The sequence below is a fragment of the Thalassophryne amazonica genome, chromosome 6, assembly GCF_902500255.1.
Source record: "Thalassophryne amazonica chromosome 6, fThaAma1.1, whole genome shotgun sequence".
NCBI lineage: Eukaryota > Metazoa > Chordata > Actinopteri > Batrachoidiformes > Batrachoididae > Thalassophryne > Thalassophryne amazonica.
Window position 1 is genome coordinate 17,184,435 of NC_047108.1, and position 19,080 is coordinate 17,203,514.

At 45.7% G+C, this 19,080-nt stretch overlaps 1 protein-coding gene and 1 long non-coding RNA gene across 2 annotated transcripts in view; one reads left to right on the forward strand and one right to left on the reverse strand.

Annotated features, from left to right (window-relative positions):
* grm6a (glutamate receptor, metabotropic 6a) overlaps window positions 1–19,080 on the reverse strand; it is a 56,274-nt gene that overhangs the window by 12,155 nt on the left and 25,039 nt on the right. The window contains exons 6-8 of the mRNA XM_034171446.1: window positions 842–1,077; window positions 587–748; window positions 269–418 (exon numbers count right to left, since the gene is read on the reverse strand). Of these exons, the coding sequence (XP_034027337.1) occupies window positions 269–418; window positions 587–748; window positions 842–1,077 (548 nt within the window). The remainder of the gene's footprint in view (window positions 1–268; window positions 419–586; window positions 749–841; window positions 1,078–19,080) is intronic.
* On the forward strand, window positions 3,040–12,427 carry LOC117511895. Its single transcript, XR_004561122.1, has 3 exons — window positions 3,040–3,182; window positions 9,149–9,150; window positions 12,417–12,427. It is a non-coding gene; the product is annotated as an uncharacterized LOC117511895 (long non-coding RNA).

Below are 19,080 nucleotides of genomic sequence, written 5' to 3' on the forward strand. Positions count from 1 at the left end.
GCATTTACTCAAAAAGTCTGAAGGACCTAAATGACATGGTGAGATGCTGAAGAGCTTTGCTTGTTCATGGCCGTGACATATACACATTAGACAGTGTCACATAATCTAGTATAAGCAAGTGAGAAAAACCATGGAACTGGGTTTGCCTCTGGCTCCAAAATCCTTGAGTCCACCTGTATCAGGGTTTGTACCAATTTTGCGGGTCTTCCCTCATTTGGTGTGAACATTAATCTGACCTGATATCCACTTGGTTTGACCCAACTCTAACCTTTTCAGTTGACTGCGCAGTACCAAAGAAGATTGGTACAAAAGCGAGCCAGATGATGCAGGTCGTGTACATGGTGAACCCAATCGGCTTGGCTTCGTTAAACGTCTCTGGGACACCACGACTCTTCACTGCGTACACCGTGCAGGTTACCTGGCAACACAATCAACACAGATGAGATCTTACCCAGAGGAAATTCATCCAAACTGCAAACTTTTACAAATCCATGACATGAAGTATGTCAAACTCAAAAGCAGTTTATTCAGCGATTAATAAGGTAACAATCGATAACCGATCAGATCTTTCAGAGGAATTGGTTACCATCAGGACGATGCTGTAGCTGAGGCAGCAGATGAGCGACAGGTCAGACATGTCGCATTTCAAGATTCCTCGAGCGAGGTCAGGGTTTGGAGGGCGGAGCTCATCGTAGTCAATGATGGTGTGAGGCGGCACGACGGCGAACCACACAAAGACGCCGAGGACCTGACACACACAGACAGACACACACACGCAGAGACAGAAATCTCAATCAGGAGTCTGTCAAATCTCAATGCCAGACTGCCAGTCTGTCCTCACCTGGACAGAGATCAGGATGAAGGTGATGGCCAGCTGGGAGGTGGGACTGATGAATTTGGGCGGAGTCACAGACCTCTTCCCCTGCTCAAAGATGCGGTAGATACGGTTGGTTTTGGTGAGCATGGCGGAGTAGGTAATGGCCATGCCGAGTCCCAGCAGGAGGCGCCGGAATGCACAGATCACCACACCAGGCTCAGCCATCATCAGGAAGGTGATCAGGTAGATCAAAAAGATTCCTGATGCAGACGGACAACGTGGTCACCTGAGACCATCAGCCCACTCCACGTACATCAGCATATTCATCAGCATGTCTTCAAATCAGCTATGTAGTAGTAGTAGCATATGAAAAATACTGCATTATCATCTATGGCCACAAGATGGGACCTTAACACATGTGACAAGCTGCTCCTGCACTGTATACTAAATGAGGTACTGAGTTACACTTTGAAGGATGAAAAGAAAGAGGAGGATGATGAGAAGAAGAATCAGCTCTGAATGAGAAAACTGTCGAGGAGAATGACTAAATTTAAGAAATCATTCTCAGAATGAAGGATCACATTCTGGAATAAAAAGAGGGAATATAACTTTTACACTACTTGAAACGACACTTGTTTGTACTGGGAGAGATAACAATAACAGTAATGCAACTTAGTTAAGCTAAAATATTAGAAAAGTCTATTATCTTTTTTTTTTTTTTTACATTTAAATAAACAATGCAGTGAGTTTTAAATAGATGAATTACACTGCACCTTAACCTCAGCTGTGATCATCTGTTTAGTGGCCAAAAGAAGCCATTTACGTACTTGCATTTAGTTTCTGCTCATTAACATGCAGATTAAATTGATTTTGCTTCTTGTCACATTAAGTGGTAGTCCATACATAACAAGAAACTGATAACAGCATTTTCGAGTGTATACCAGTATTTCCTGATGATAACGGTAGCGGTGTGTACCAGTATTTACCACTGACAACAGTACTTACCAGTGTGTACCAGGATTTACCACTGACAACAGTACTTACCAGTGTGTACCAGGATTTACAGATGACAGTGGTATTTACCTGTGTGTACTAGCATTTCCTGATGATAACGGTACCAGTGTGTACCAGTATTTACCACTGACAACAGTACTTACCAGTGTGTACCAGGATTTACAGATGACAGTGGTATTTACCTGTGTGTACTAGCATTTCCTGATGATAACGGTACCAGTGTGTACCAGTATTTACCACTGACAACAGTACTTACCAGTGTGTACCAGGATTTACAGATGACAGTGGTATTTACCTGTGTGTACTAGCATTTCCTGATGATAACGGTACCAGTGTGTACCAGGATTTACCACTGACAACAGTACTTACCAGTGTGTACCAGGATTTACAGATGACAGTGGTATTTACCTGTGTGTACTAGCATTTCCTGATGATAACGGTACCAGTGTGTACCAGTATTTACCACTGACAACAGTACTTACCAGTGTGTACCAGGATTTACAGATGACAGTGGTATTTACCTGTGTGTACTAGCATTTCCTGATGATAACGGTACCAGTGTGTACCAGTATTTACCAATGACAACAGTATTTACCAGTGTTTACCATTATTTAAAGATAATAATGGTATTTACCAGTGTGTACCAGTACTTACGCATAACAATAGCATTTTCCAGTGTGTATCAGCATTTAAAGATGACAACTGTATTTATCAGTGTGTACCAGAATTTGCAGATGACAACAGTATTTTGCAGTGGTGCCAGTATGGATGACAACGATATTTTCAAGAGTGTACCAGCAGTTACAGATGACAAAGGTAATTACCCATGTGTACCAGTACCAATGACAACTGTATTTACCAGGGTGTACCAGTAGATAAGGATGACAATGGTATTTACCCATATGTACCAGTATTTACAGGTGACAGTTGTTTTTACCAATGATGGTATTTTCCAGTGTGTGCTAGTATTTACCGATGACAACAGTATTTACCAGCATGTACCAGTATTTTCCGATGATTCCAGTATTTTCCAGTGTCTACCAGTATTTATAGATGATAAAGGTATTTTGCAGTGTGTACCAGTATTTACCGATGACAAAGATATTTACTAGTTTTCTCTTTCCCTTTTCGGCTGCTCCCGTTAGGGGCACTACAGCAGATCAATTGTTTTCATCTCATTCTGTCCTCTGTATCTTCCTGTGTCTCACCAGCTACCTGCATGTCCTCCCTCAGCACATCCATAAACCTCCTTTTTGGCCTCCCTCTTCTCCTCCTGCCTGGTGGCTCCATCCTCAGCATCCTTCTCCCTATATACCCTGGGTTCCTCCTCTTCACATGTCCAAACATCTCAGTTCCACCTCCTCTCTGACTTTGTCTTCAAACCGTCCCACCTGAGCCGTCCCTCTGACATGTTCATTCCTAATCCTGTCCATCCTTGTCAATCCCAAAGAGAATTGCAACATCTTCAGCTCTGCCTCTTGTGTTTTTGTTAGTGCCACCATCTCTAAGCTGTTCAGCATAGCTGGTCATAGTCTTGTAGACTTTCCACTTCCCTCTTGCTGATATTCTTCGGTCTTACTCCTGCCACCTTTCTCCACCCACTCCATCCTGCCTGCACTCTCTTCTTCACCTCTCTACCACACTCTCCATTACTTTCGACAGTTGACCCCAAGTCTTTAAACTCATCTACTTTAGCCGCTTCTACTCCTTGTAACCGCACTATTCCACTGGGCTCCCTCTCATTCACACACATGTACTCAGTCTTGCTGACTTTCATTCTCTTTCTCTCCAGAGCATATCTCCACCTTTCCAGACTAGACTCAACCTGCTCTTTACTCTCATAACAGATCACAGTGTTATTTGCAAACATCATAGTCCATGGAGCCTCCTGTCTAATCTCATTGGTCAACCTGTCCATCACCATTGCAAACAAGAAAGGACTTAGAGCTGATCTTTGGTGTAATCCCATGTCTACCTTGAATTAGTCTGTCATTCCTACTGCTCATCTCACCACTGTCACACTATCCTTGTACATGTCCTGCACTACCGTTATATACTTCTCTGCCACTCCAGGTGTCCTCATGCAATACCAAAACTCTTCTCTTGGCACCCTGTCATAAGTTTTCTCTAAATCCACAAACACACAATGTAATTCCTTCTGGCCTTCTCTATACTATTCCATCAGTATTCTCAGAACAAACATTGCATCTGTAGTGTTCTTTCTCGGCATGAACCCATACTGCTGCACACCTGTTTTCAAAGACTAGCTCTGACTGCCCTTTTCCATAACTGCATGCTGTGGCTGATTGGCTTAATGCTACTGCAGCTCTGCACATCACCCTTCTTCTTAAAAACAGGAACTGTTGTGTGTTGGGGGGTTTGGCTGGACATTTTGGTGTTGTTTTCTTTTCTTTGCTCTCCAGGTGGTATGCAAACTGGTTTTTGTCTGTGGAGAAGGTACTGGCAGAAGAGTCCTTCACCCTCATCAGCATTATTAGCTGCATCTGTGGATGATGCTCACGTGTAAACTTAAAGACTTTCAGCTGAAGCAGATAATGAGATGGCGTTCTGCATTTAAGCCATGAGTGATTTGAGCAGAATTGCCAGGAACTCGACCTTGTGACGTTCGTTTGTGAGACGCTGAGGACCGCGCCTGGGTTTGACACATCGTGCCTGTGAAGGAGGACGGGTGAGGGACACATGCTGTCAGCACACATCAGAGGTGATGATTGTCTGAAAAAGTGTTAACAGTAATTTGATATTTTGTTACGCAGTATATTTGAACATTGATGAGAATTGTGCAGCTCGCTTCTCACTGCCGTGGCGTACGGACTGATGATCCTCCACCTGTTGTGAGAAGCTGCTCATTTACATAAGGCTTAAATTCAGACCTGAATGTGTTGCTGATAGTGTGTGCCTTTGAAGGATATTTGTTGTAGCTGTTGACTTACCTCACCTTTTCCATCCTTCACAGAGTCAGTTTGTCGTGTCCACCTGGGGGGTGTTCGGCGGTGAGTCTGGGTCCAGAAGCGTCGAGCTTCGATCCATTTGGGCGCTGGAGAGCGCGCCGTCCTTCATCTCGCCAGACAAACGCACATTTATGTTGTACACAATTATTGCACAAAAGGGAAATAAATTTGTTTTGTTTTTGGAACCGCTTTCTGGTTATTTTAGCGCTGGGTTCAGTCAGACGCTGGTCACGCTCCTCAACTCGCGTCTGCACATAACAGTAGTTCCCGGCCATTCCAAAATGGACCCAGCGGCAGAAGTGGTTCCTTTTGCTGAAAAAGTTCAAGAATACTTGGAGAAGATATGGGAGCAATTACGGCCTCTCGCAAATCAAATTAAACAAACAGATGCTCGCATTACGGAGCTTGCAGCGCAAGCCGTTCTGCTTCCTGCTGCTCCAGCTGTGGCACTATCGATACCGGTGCAGATAACTCTGTCACCCAAGGGGAGGCGGAGTGCGGCGGATTATACCGTGGATTTCTGAATTTTTTCTGCTCAGTCCGGTTGGAATGCCGCAGCTTTGAGAGGAGTGTTTGTGGATGGTTTGAACGATTCATTAAAAGACGAGCTAGCAGTCCATGACGAATCAAAAGATTTAGATGAGCTAATATCTTTGGCTATTCATCTAGATGATCGGATAAAGGAGCGTGGACACGAGAGAGGGCGGACATCAGAGCGGGTCTTTTCGTCTCGGGGCTTTCCCCAACACAGATCAGGGCTGCCTCTTCTTCGCTCCACTGAGACTCCTCCGACGGGACCTCTGGCTCCTCTTGTGGATGAGCCCATGCAGCTCGGACGAGCTGAAGCCGCCATATTGCCCCGGTCATATAAGCGTCAAGAAAGAACAATGACGTATCTCCAGGTGTTCTTAGACAGGCATAATAATGGACAAAAAAAAAAAAAAAGGAGCAGATCTTTGGTTGTTTAGTTATTTGGGCTGTTTTTGTTTTCATGTAAGGGGTTATAAATTGTTTGGGGATTTAGAGGCAGTTCTGGTGGAGTGAACGACTGGCGGTTCGGAGCTCGGCTGGACTCAGGTAATCATTATTTGAACTTAGGTCATTTTTGTTTGAGGATTGGGTCATTTTGTTTTGTTGTTTTTTTTATTTCCCTGCTTCCCTAACCCCAACCTCACATGCTCTAAGACCGATTGTCTTGTGGGTTGTGGGGTGGTGCAGGTTGGTTACGCTGAGCATATCTCAGAAAACCTCTGCACCTGGGGGGGGGGTTGTCAGGGGCGTTTTTTTGGATTTGGTTGATGCCCGGTTCCACTCCAGCCCCGGTGGGCCTTTGACCGTTCGTCATTGGTGTTACCGGGGTGTGGTGCAGCAGGAACGTACCTCAGTCGGAGTGGTGGGCCGATCTGTGCCGTTCGCCATTTCGGTAGTTCCACCCCTCCCGATGGGCTGGTGATATGGTCGGTTTGGGGCACCGGACGTATTTCCGGTTTTCCGCTGCGCTTAGGGGATGGGACTGGGTTAGTTTTTCCTGTTTCCTTCCTCAGCTTGGTAGTTTTGTGCCGTTCGCCAAAATTGAGCTGACGATAGGCTCTGGGAGTGATCTGGGGTCTTTCGGTGTGCTGGGGGGGTAACAGGGTTTGCCGGTTGTTTTATTTGCCCCCGGGGTGGTTTTCTGAAGTCCGCCGGGGGTTGGCTTTTTGTGTTTTTATGTTTCCTTCCAGGATCCACCTCCAGGGTTGATGGGACGGTCCTCTGGGAGGGAATTGGCTTGTGGGGCCGACTAGCCAAGTGTGGCCGGGTCTGGGGTTCCTGGGTTGTGGGGAGGGTGCCTCCTGGGGTTAGATGGCACGGTCCTCTGGGGGGCGCTGTTGCTCCATGAATACCTGGGGACCTCTGTGGGATTCCGGCTTTGGCTGTTACTCCTGGAACTGGTGGTAAAGGTCTTCTGGAGGGTGTTGGGCTCTGCAAGTCATTCTGGGGGGGGGGTTGTTTGTTATTTTTCTTTGTGAATTTATGTTGGTATTGTGTTGTTGGGGCTATGTTGGGTTTTTGGATTTGGGTGTTTTTCTTTTCTTCCCGGGGTTGGATGGGACGGTCCCCTGGGGAGGGTTTGGGTGGGTTTTGTATTTTTGTCTTGTATGTTGGATTGTATATGGGACTTTTTGGGGTTTTTTGTTGATGCCAGCCAGCCTTCCAGCCGCGGTGCCCTGTCCTGCTGTCTGCGGTGGACCTTGGGAGCGTTACGCCGTCTGCTTCCTGACGAGGACCCCGGAGGGAGGTGCTGTTCTCGGGCCTGGTCTGTTCGGTCGCCGGGAGGCTTCCCGTTGATGGGGGGGTACTGTTGTGTGTTGGGGGGTTTGGCTGGACATTTTGGTGTTTTCTTTTCTTTGCTCTCCAGGTGGTATGCCAACTGGTTTTTGTCTGTGGAGAAGGTGCTGGCAGAAGAGTCCTTCACCCTCATCAGCATTATTAGCTGCACCTGTGGATGATGCTCACGTGTAAACTTAAAGACTTTCAGCTGAAGCAGATAATGAGATGGCGTTCTGCATTTAAGCCATGAGTGATTCGAGCAGAATTGCCGGGAACTCGACCTTGTGACGTTCGTTTGTGAGACGCTGAGGACCGCGCCTGGGTTTGACACATCGTGCCTGTGAAGGAGGACGGGTGAGGGACACATGCTGTCAGCACACATCAGAGGTGATGATTGTCTGAATAAGTGTTAACAGTAATTTGATATTTTGTTACGCAGTATATTTGAACATTGATGAGAACTGTGCAGCTCGCTTCTCACTGCCGTGGCGTACGCAGTGATGATCCTCCACCTGTTGTGAGAAGCTGCTCATTTACATAAGGCTTAAATTCAGACCTGAATGTGTTGCTGATAGTGTGTGCCTTTGAAGGATATTTGTTGTAGCTGTTGACTTACCTCACCTTTTCCATCCTTCACAGAGTCAGTTTGTCGTGTCCACCTGGGGGGTGTTCGACGGTGAGTTTGGGTCCAGAAGCGTCGGGCTTCGATCCATTTGGGCGCTGGAGAGCGCGCCGTCCTTCACCTCGCCAGACAAACGCACATTTATGTTGTACACAATTATTGCACAAAAGGGAAATAAATTTGTTTTGTTTTTGGAACCGCTTTCTGGTTATTTTAGCGCTGGGTTCAGTCAGACGCTGGTCGCGCTCCTCAACTCGCGTCTGCACATAACAAGGAACCACCACACTTCATCTCCACTCCTCAGGCATCCTCTTACTTTCTAAAACTTTATTAAATAATCTGGTTACAAACTCCACTGCCATCTCTCCAAGACATTTTCACGCCTCCACCGGAATATCATCTTGACCATCTGCCTTTCCACTCTTTATCCTCTTCATAGCTGCCCACGCTTCTTCCTTATTTATTGCTTGTAATTCCTGATTTAGTCTCTCCACATCATCCAGCCTTTTCTCTCTCTCATTTTTTTCATTCACCTGCTCCTCAAACTATCCCCTCCATCTTCTCACCACAGTCTCCCCACTTGCACATCATCTGCATCTTTTACCACCTTAGCCTGCTGCAGATCCTTCCCAGCTCGGTCCCTTTGTCTGGCCAATTGGTACAAGTCCTTTTCTCCTAACTTACTATTCATCTTCTTGTACAGGTCGCTAAATGCCTTTTCCTTAGCTTGCTACTTTTCTTTGTACTCCTTTTTACTTTCTTCATCTCTACAACTATCCCAGTTCTTTTTTGCCATCCTCTTTCTCCTTATGCTTTCTGGGACATCTTTGTTCCACCAGCAAGTCTTCTTGTCTTCCTTCCACTGTCCACGTCTCACCCAGTACCTTCCTAGCTGTCTCCCTCACCACATCTGCAGTACTTTTCCAGTTGTCCAAAACTGCTTCCCCTCCATCCAGTGGCTCTCTCACCTGCTCACTGAATTTCACACAAAAGTCTTCTTCCTTCAGCTTCCACCATCTGATCCTTTGTTGAGCACTCACTGTATTCTTCTTTACCTCTAAAGTCATCCTACAAACTACCATCCTATGCTGTCTAAAGATAAACTTTATTGATCTCACAGAGGAGAAATTCACGTTATGTCAGCTTTTAAAATGTTCATCAAACAGTGTGTGCAAGGATAAGCAATAATAATAATACTTGTAACAGTACAAGACATAAGATATGAGGTAGAAAAAGAATATATATATATATATATATATACACACACATATACATACACATACATATACACCCATGCACGCATACACATATGCACACACATACCTATACACATACACATATGCATATATATAAACATGATTGAGATTGAAAAGGAGATAGGAGCATCTTCTTTACAATATGTGAAATGGAGTTTAGATGTGGTTAGGTGACATTAGTGCAGGGATATGCAAACGAGTTGTTATTAATATTGCACGTGATTTGTAGACATATTATTGCATGTGGTTATTTCACAGTGTTATTGTACAGCCTGACAGCAGCAGGGAGGAACGACCTGCGGTATCGTTCCTTCTTGCACTGAGGGTGCCTCAGTCTGTCACTGAACGAGCTGGTCAGCTCCACTACAGTCCGGTGCAGAGGGTGAGAAGAGTTGTTCATGATGGATTTGAACTTGGTTTGAACCTCCAGAGACTCCAGAGGACAGCCCAGGACAGAGCTGGACTTCCTGACCAGCTTGTTCAGTCTCTTCCTGTCCTGCTCTGTGATGCCCGGGGCCCAACAGTGGACAGCATAGAGAGAGCAGAGGCTACAACAGAGTTGTAGAAGGTCTTAGAGCGCTGCTCACTCCAAAGGATCTCAGTCTCCTCAGGACGTGGAGGCGACTCTGACCTTTTTTGTACAGGGCGTCGGTGTTGTGAGTCCAGTCCAGTTTGCTGTTGAGGTGAACACCCAGGTATTTGAAACTGCCCACAGTCTTTATGTCCTCCCCCTGGATGTTCACCGGTAGGTGAGGTGGTGGTTTCCTCCTGAAGTTGATCACCATCTCCTTCGTCTTACTGGTGTTGAGACACAAGTGGTTGCGCTCACACCAGTCCACGAAGTCTGTGATGACCGACCAGTACTCCAGCTAGTTCCCCTCAGACACGCGACCCACAATGGCGGAGTCATCAGAGAACTTCTGGAGGTGGCAGCTGTCTGTGTTGTAGGTGAAGTCTGAAGTGTAGAGGGTGAAGAGGAAAGGAGAGAGGACGGTGCCCTGGGGGGCCCCGGTGCTGCACATTACCACCTCAGACTGACAGCTGTGCATTTGCACGTACTGCGAGCGGTCAGTGAGGTAGTCAATGGTCCAGGCGGCGAGGTGTTCATCCACACCTGCGTCCTCCAGCTTCTCCCGCAGCAGCGCCGGCCTGATGGTGTTGAAAGCACTGGAGAAATCAAAGAACATGACTCTCAGTGCTCCCGTCAGTCTCCAGGTGGGTGAGCACTCGCTGCAGTAGGTAGATGACAGCGTCATCTACCCCGATGTTGGGTCTGTAGGTGAACTGCAGTGGGTCCAGGGTGTCGCTCACCATGGTGCGGAGGTGAGACAGGACGAGCCGTTCCATGGTCTTCATGAGGTGGGAGGTCAGGGCAACTGGTCTGTAGTGGGCCGGTTCCTTGGCTTGCGGTGTTTTGGGAACCAGGACCACACAGGAGGTCTTCCACAGGGTGGGGACCACCCCCAGGCTGAGGTTCATGTTGAAGATGTGGCTGAGGACCTCACAGAGCTCATCTGCACAGGTCCTCTGCAGCCTCGGGGTGATCCCATCAGGTCCTACTGCTTTCCTCTGCTTCAGCCGCAAGAGCTGGCTTCTCACCTCGGGTGGAGTTACAATGGGGGGGGGCTGGGGTGTGAGCTGAGGTAGGCTGGTGCTGAATACAGTCATGGGGGAGGAGGGACGAGGTCCGGGGTGCAGTGGAGGTGACCAGGGGGTAGAAGGTGGGGGGTCAGAGGGACTGGAGGGCTGGCTACTCTGGACATGTGGAGAGCCGGGAGCAGGCAGGGGGGCAGGCGTGGAGGAGCCAAAACGGTTAAACTAGCTGTTTAGCTCCTCTGCGACCTGAGAATCCCTATCTGCAGTCCTGCTGGGACCCTACCCAACTCCGGAGGCGGTCTTGAGGCATCTCCACACGTCTCTGATGTGGTTCCGGGCCAGCTGCTCCTCCATCTTACCTCCATACACCTTCTTGACTGCACAGATCTTCCACTGGAGCTCCTGTTGGACTCTACGCTGCTCCTCTCTGTCTCCAAGAGTTGAAAGCCCTCTTCTTCTGGTTCATCAGGACCTTCAGCTCGGGGGTCACCCAGGGGTGGTTGTTGGGAAAGCACCGTACCCTCTGGGTAGGCACAGTGCTCTCCACACAAAAGTTCATGTAGTCAGTGACACACTGAGTCAGGCTGTTGATGTCTTCACCATAAGAGTTTTGAAACATGCTCCAGTCTGTGGTTCTGAAACAGTCCCTCAGCCTCTCAGTGGCCACTTCAGTCCAGAGTTTCACTGACCTTTACTGCACTGGCTCTCTTCTCACCCTGGGTGTGTATTGGGGGAGCAGATAGACGAGATTGTAATCAGAGCGTCCCAGCGGGGGGAGGGGGTTGGAGGTGTAAGCGTCCTCCACATTAGTGTAAAAAAGGTCCAGTATTCTATTGTCCCTGGTTTTACACGTACTGGATAAACGTGGGGAGGGTGGCGGAGAGGGAGGCATGATTAAAGTCCCCGGTGATGAGGAAGAGCGTGTGGGGGTGTTGTCTGCAGCCGCGTGACTGTGCTGTGAATCCGCTCACAGGCAGCGGCGGCGTCTGCAGAGGGAGGAATATACGCGCAGAGCGTAATCACACTTCCAAACTCCCGTGGGAGATAGTACGGCCTCATGCTCACCGCGAGTAGCTCCACTTCCGAGGAGCAGATCTGGTCTTTGACGTGAATATGAGCTGCGCTGCACCATCTCTCATTCACATAAACGGCGAGCCCCCCTCCTCTCTTTTTTCCGCTCTCTGCCAACGTCCTGTCCGCGCGGATGAGTGTGAAGCCGCCCATGTTGATAACAGAGTCCAGTACATGTTCATCCAACCACATCTCCATGAAGCACATGAGACTGCAGCCCTTATACAGCCTATGGAAATGGGTTAGCGCTGCTAGCTCCTCGGTATTGTTGCGGAGTGACCTTACATTCCCCATGACCACAGACGGAATATAAGTCTTTCTCCGCTTTGTCCGCCCGCCCCTGCACCCCTCTGTTTCTTACGAATGTCTGCAGGTATGTCCGGGTGCTCAGCATAGCGGGGGCCTGGCCCACTCTGCATTGAGTCTCTTAATCCAAGCAGCTGATCCCGGATATAAACAATGGGACGTCCGGAGTTGGAAACAAAGGGATTTCCCCGCGCTGCCTCGAAAAGTGCCGAGAGCAGCATGAAAATAATCACGAGTAACAAAAGTGGGTTTCCCATGTGCATACTTGCACAGGGTACCACCTACTGCAAATAAAGACAAATAAGCACCATTAAAAAGTATTAAAAATAGCGAAAGCAGGAAAAGAGGGGGCAGAGCTGAAGTAACAGGCTGCTGCATCAACAGCGCCATCTTGAAAGTGAAAGTCTAGCTACACTCTCTCCTGCCACCACTTTACAGTCTTTAATTGCTTTCAGCTTGCATCTCTTACAAAGAATATAGTCCACCTGCTTGCACCTTCCTCCATTCTTATTGTCATAATTCACAGGTAGGCAGGGCAAAGCAGGTGGTAGGGAGCAAAATGCAGACACACAGGCAGGTGGTGGAAGAAGAAAAAGGCTTTATCGAAAATTTAGGCAGAGTCTGGTACACAGAAGGCAGTCAGCATTGTAGAGGTACAGGCAGGTGATAAGCAGAGGTGTTGTAAAAAAATACAGGTGGGGTTTGATACCACAGCAAAACAACGTAACATGGGAAAAGACAAAAATCCAGATCCAGAACACAAGCGAGGTTGAGCAAAATGTGACAGCAAGAAACTGTGATGAGAGGGCCAGGATGAAGATAACAAAATCAACGAGCAAGCAGTGGAAAAGAAAACTTGCAGAACTTAAATACACTGAGTTAATTAGGATGTGATATGGAGCAGGTGTGGTGTGCAGGCAGGAGGAGGGTGTGGACTAACAGAGAGGACAGGCTATGTGAGACAAGAGAATGAATGCTGTGACAGGTGGACAAGGAGGTGACAAACAAAACTGGGCGTGGCCAACAGAGCTGAGAAGGTGATGGGCAAGAGAGTGGAGAGATATGAGGACGTGACTGTGATCCAAATGAAACTGGATGTGAAAGCATGAGAACTGAGACAAAGGAGTGCAGTGACAACATGGACATGACAAACAATACTAAAATATCCAACACTGCATTGAAACTAAACATGAACAGAATCGGGTTAGACAACTAGAAAATCAAAAGCTAAAACTAGAATGGAACTGAGATGAATAATAATAACTGAAGACAAATGTGGTAAACCTGACAAATAAACTTAGTGACACAAGTAATCAAAAAACAATCAAAAACAGTGCATCAAAACTAAACTAAACCAGAACGGAACTCAAAATGTGGCTGAAGAGTAATGAACAGAAAGCAAGCTGTGACAAAAGTAAATTAAACAGATGGTCAAAAAAGCAGACAAAAGGAAATCAATAAAGAGACTGACAGTAAAACATAACAGGCGAGGACTGAGCAGGGGCAAAACCTGACACTTATAGGTCACCCTGTGCTCTTCCTTTTTCCTAAAGTAGGTGTTCACCACAGCCATTTCCATCCTTTTTGCAAAATCAACTACTATCTGTCCTTCCACATTCCTGTCCTTGATACCATATCTACCCATAACTTCCTCATCACCTCAGTTCCCTTCACCAACATGCCCATTGAAGTCCGCTCCTATCACCAATTTTTGATGCTTGGGTTCACTCTTCACCACCTCATGTAACTCACTCCAGAAATCATCTTTCTCCTTCATCTCACAACCTACCTGTGGGCCATACGCACTGATGATATTCATCCTCATTCCTTCAAGTTTCAACTTCACACTCTGTCAGACACTTACTGAGCCTCCAACCAGTGGTGGGCACAGCTAACCAAAAAAGTTAGCTTCAATAACCGCTAATCTGCTAACTGAAAAATTAACTTTTATAACGCTAAACCGATAAACCGGTAAAAAAAATTAGCGGAAGCTACAGCAAACCACAAACTTTTAATATTGACTTCGGTACACGGTCAGCTATTGACAGAGTTTAAGCACCACCGATGCTTCTGAGTAAAATCAACAGTGATCACAATCCCAACACAAACGAGTCAGAGCTTCTGTCTTTGTGCACCCTGCCCACTGCAGTAAAGAAGTGTCATTTACTTTCAACATGGAACAGCACAGACGTGTAACAGAAGACATCAAAAGCATGGCAGTTTTGACTTCTGGTTTGATTTATAAACCAAACTAATTCCTTGACAGTTTATCAACATTAACGTCAATCCTGTAATTTTTACAAAGTGAAAATATCGCACATATCTTTTAGTTTTAAAGTAATACTCTAATTCTGAAGGTTTGAGCATTAACACACACATATGCCAAAAGGCATTATGGGTAAATGAGCCTCCTCTCATCACTGGTTGGTTGGTTTATTTATTTGTAAAAAGCCAACACACAAGTTACTGCACCATGTGTTGGCTTTTACAAATAAATGTGTATTTGTACAACACCAATTCCAATGAAGTTGGAACATTGTGTGAAATGTAAATTAAAAGAGAATACAATGATTTGCAAATCCTCTTCAACCTATATTTAATTGAATTCACCACAAAGACAAGATATTTAATGTTCAAACTGATAGACTTTTTTTGTTCTTGTGCAAATATTTGCTCATTTTGAAATGGATGCCTGCAACACATTTCAAAAAAGCTGGGACAGGGGCAACAAAAGACGGGGAAAGTTGATGAATGTTCAAAGAACACCAAATTGGAAATGGGTGAGTGTCATGATTGGGTATAAAAGGAGCATCCCCAAAAGGCTCAGCCGTTCACAAGCAAAGATGGGGTGAGGATCACCACTTTGTGAACAGCTGCGTGAAAAAATAGTCCAACAGTTTAAGAACAATGTTTCTCAATGTTCAATTGCAGGAAATTTAGGGATTCCATCATCTACAGTCCATAATATCAGAAGATTCAGAGATTGTGGAAAGTAAGTGGCAAGGTCGGAAACCAACAGTGAATGCCCGTGACGATCCCTCAGGTGGCGCTGCATTAAAAACCGACATCATTGTATAAAGGATCTTGCCGTATGGGCTCAAGAACGCTTCAGAAAACCATTGTCAGTTAACACAGTTCGTTGCTACATCTACAAGTGCAAGTTAAAACTCTACCATGCAAAGTGAAAGCCATACATCAACAACATCCAGAAACGCCGCCGCCTTCTCTGGGCCCGAGCTCATTTGAAATAGACAGACGCACAGTGGAAAAGTGTGCTATTGTCTGATGAGTCCACATTTCAAATTGTTTTTGGAAATCATGGACGTCGTATCCTCCGTACAAAAGAAGAAAAAGACCATACAGCTTGTTACCAGTGCAAAATTTAAAAGCCAGCATCTGTGATGGTATGGGGGTGTGTTAGTGCCCATGGCATGGGCAACTTACACATCTGTGATGGCACCATCAATGCTGAAAGGTACATCCAGGTTCTGGAACACATGCTGCCATCCAAGCAAGGTCTTTTCAGGGACGTCCCTGCTTATTTCAGCAAGACAATGCCAAGCCACATTCTGCACGTGTAACAACAGCGTGGCTTCGTAGTAAAAGAGTGCGGGTACTAGACTGGCCTGCCTGCAGTCCAGACCTGTCACCCATTGAAAATGTGTGGCACATTATAAAGTACAAAATATGACAACGGAGACCCCGGACTGTTGAACAACTGAAGTTGTACGTCAAGCAAGAATGGGAAAGAATTCCACCTAGAAAGCTTCAACAATTAAGTGTCCTCAGTTCCCAAACTATGCATTTTTATGCATTTTAGGTCAAAATGCATAGAACCCTGCCATCTATTGTACGGGAGTGTGAATAGTGACCAACGATCACATGGTCGCTATTCATTGTGCTGAATCGTATTTTCCATTGTGTACCAGTATTTACTGATAACTGTATTTACCAATGACAACAATGTTTACTGGTCTGTACCAGTAGTTATGGATGAGAATTGTTTTTATGTATGTGCCAGTAGTTATGGATGACAACAGTATTTATCAATATGTACCAGTATTTAACGATGACAATGGCATTTACCAAAGTGTACCAATGTGTACCACTCTTATAGATGACAAAGGTATTTACCAATGGGTACCAGCAGTCACAGATGACAACGGTATGCACCAGTCTGTACCAGTATTTACCAATGACAATGCTGTTTACCAATGTGTGAAGGGTTCTAGCTACAATGAGCGGTGCTGGGCGGTACCACCCAGCACTGCAAATGTCCTCCCGGCTCTCGGGTTCAAATTTCCTCTCCTGCCCATCATGGATTTATCAAAAAATGAACTGAAATGTTGCTGAAAAATGTACCAATTCTATCATATTTCAAGCTTATAGTGTCATACTTTTGCTTTACTTTGCAACTTCAACCAAATAATTAAAGAAATAAATATAATTCTCATTTTCTTCATATCTCTGCCACAAACAGCAGAGCTTTGCAGTCAGCTACTTTCGGCACTTAAAACAGATCAGAGCGGAGACGTGGTGCATCACAATCTGCTCTGATTTAACCCTCTGGGGTCAGAGGGCATTTTTTGGACAGTTCACTCGCCTTGCATAAATGTTTATTATTGCTGTTAACAGCTCTCCCTGCATCCCACAATCAGGTTTTATGTCTCTTTTTTTCAGGACAACCTGTGCTTTCAGAATATGTTTTTGTTGTGTTTTATGAGTGTAATAAAGGTTTACAATCAAAAATAGGCAAGTTAGAAATAAAGCGAAAAATAATTTTCCACACACATTTATTCAAAACACACAGCAAACTATAATAAACAACTGTTTTGACACTTTATAAAGGTAATTTGAGGTCTTGTGTGAAAGACTGCACAACAAAAAGGTTCAAACAATAAACACAAATGGACATTTTGAACAATATATACAAAATGGTCTATGCGTTTTGTTGTCCACTGATATGGTCAACAGTGCTTTACGCAGAGAAAGCAACAGAGTTATCCAGTAACAGTCACATGCAAACTAGTGGAGCAATCCTGATAGTTACACACTCTTTGTTTGAGCACGTGAGATTGTCATCAGAGGCTCTCTGTGTGCTCCTGCTTTCACTGATCGCTGTGCGTAATGGCGCAGGGCACACTGAGTATGTATTAATAGTATGTACTCATTGGAGCACCCAGGGGGCTATTCAAATGGGCCAACTAGTAACATATCACTCCTGAAAACGATCTTTGGCTTTTCACGTGAGGTAAATCTGCCCTACGATTGGATTTTGGAAAACCATGTGATGGTGAAACAATTCCGACTGGACACTCACATTGCGCACGTCATCACACAGCTTCTATGAGGAGTACAAAGATGGCTGATGGCTGGCTCGAAAGTCTGCAGAGTTAACTTTTCAGCAAAAAAAAAAAAAGTTTCTATCTCATATCATTCAAAAGTTATTTATAATTTAGTAAAGCTTGGTCTTAGCCTAGCTAGAACCCTGAATGTGTACCAGTATTTAGCGATGACAACTGTATTTACCAGTGTGTACCAGTATATAGGGTAGCACGGTTGATTAGTGGTTAGCACTGTTGCCTCACAGCTAGAAGGTCATGAGTTTGTTTCCCACTTGCGGCTTTTTTGTGTGGTTTCCGTGTTCTCCCCATGTTTGCGTGGGTTCTCTCCGGGTGCTCTGGTTTGATCCCACATCCAAAGACATGCAAGTTAGGTGAAATGGAATCATTAAATTGTCCATAGGTGTGTGCGCGGGTGTGAATGTGTTTGTTTGTCTATATGTGGCCCTGCAACAGGCTGGCGTCCTGTCCAGGGTGTAACCCACCTCACTCTCTAAGACTGTTGGGATAGGCTCCAGGTCCCAGCGACCCTTAATTGGACTAAGCGGTTGCAGATGAGTGTGTGTACCAGTATATACCAATGACAACTGGTATCTACCAGTGTGTACCACTATTTACTGATGGCAATGGTATTTAACAGTGTGTACCACTATTATCAATGACAAGTCGTTACCAGTGTGTACCAGTGTTTACAGATCTTAACAGTATTTACTGATGATAACACCATTTACGGATGATAACAGTATTTGCTAATGTGTACTAGTGTTTACTGATGACAGTATTTTCTGATAACAGTATTTACTGATAACAGTATTTATGCTCATTTGCATAAAGCTTAAAATACAGACCTGAATGTGTTGCTGATAGTGTGTGTCTTTTGAAGGATATTAGTTGTAACTGCTGACTTACCTCACCTCTTCTATCCTTCGCAGAGAGTCGGTTTGTCGTGTCCACCTGGGGGGTGGTTGGCGGTAATAGTGGGTCCAGGAGCGCCGGGCTTCGATCCTTTTGGGCGCTGGAGAGCGTGCCAGCCTTCACTCCACCAGAAGGACGCTTTTTCAGTCTTACACTTTATTATGCACCAGCGGGTGAAATAAATTGTTTTTGTTATTGGAACCGCTTTCTGGTTATTTTTAGCGCTGGGTTCCATCTGACGCAGGTCCGCTCCTCAACCCGCGTCGACACATAACAGACCCAGCGACAGAGGCGGTTCCTTTCGCCGAAAAAGTTCGAGAACACTTGGAGAAAATATGGGAACAATTGCCGCATCTCACAAGCCAAATTGGGCCAGCGGACGCCCGTGTTGCGGAGCTTGTAGCGCAAGCCGTTCCGCTTCCTGCTGCTCCAGCTGTGGCACCATCGATACTGGTGCAGATAACTCCGTCTCCCAGAGATTCGGCGTCCGAACTGATTGTTTGTCGTCCGGAGCCTTATGCGGGAGACGGTGAAGCCTGTGCTTCATTTTTGATGCAATGTTCTCTGGTGACGTATCTCCAGGTGTTCTGGGACAGGCAAAATAACACACACACACACACAAAAAAAAAAAAAAAAATCTTGTATGGGTTAATGTTTTGTTTTCTTTAAATAGGGGTTATAATTTGTTTGGGGAGTCAGAGGCGTGTCTGGTGGAGTGAATGTTAGGCGGTTAGAAGCCCGTCTGGGCTCACTTAATTGTTAATTTTTATGTGTTTTTAGGTATTTTCTGTTTGGGTTGTTGGGTTGTTTTATTTTGTTGTTTTTTATTTCCCTACATCCCTAACCCCAACCTCACTTGCCC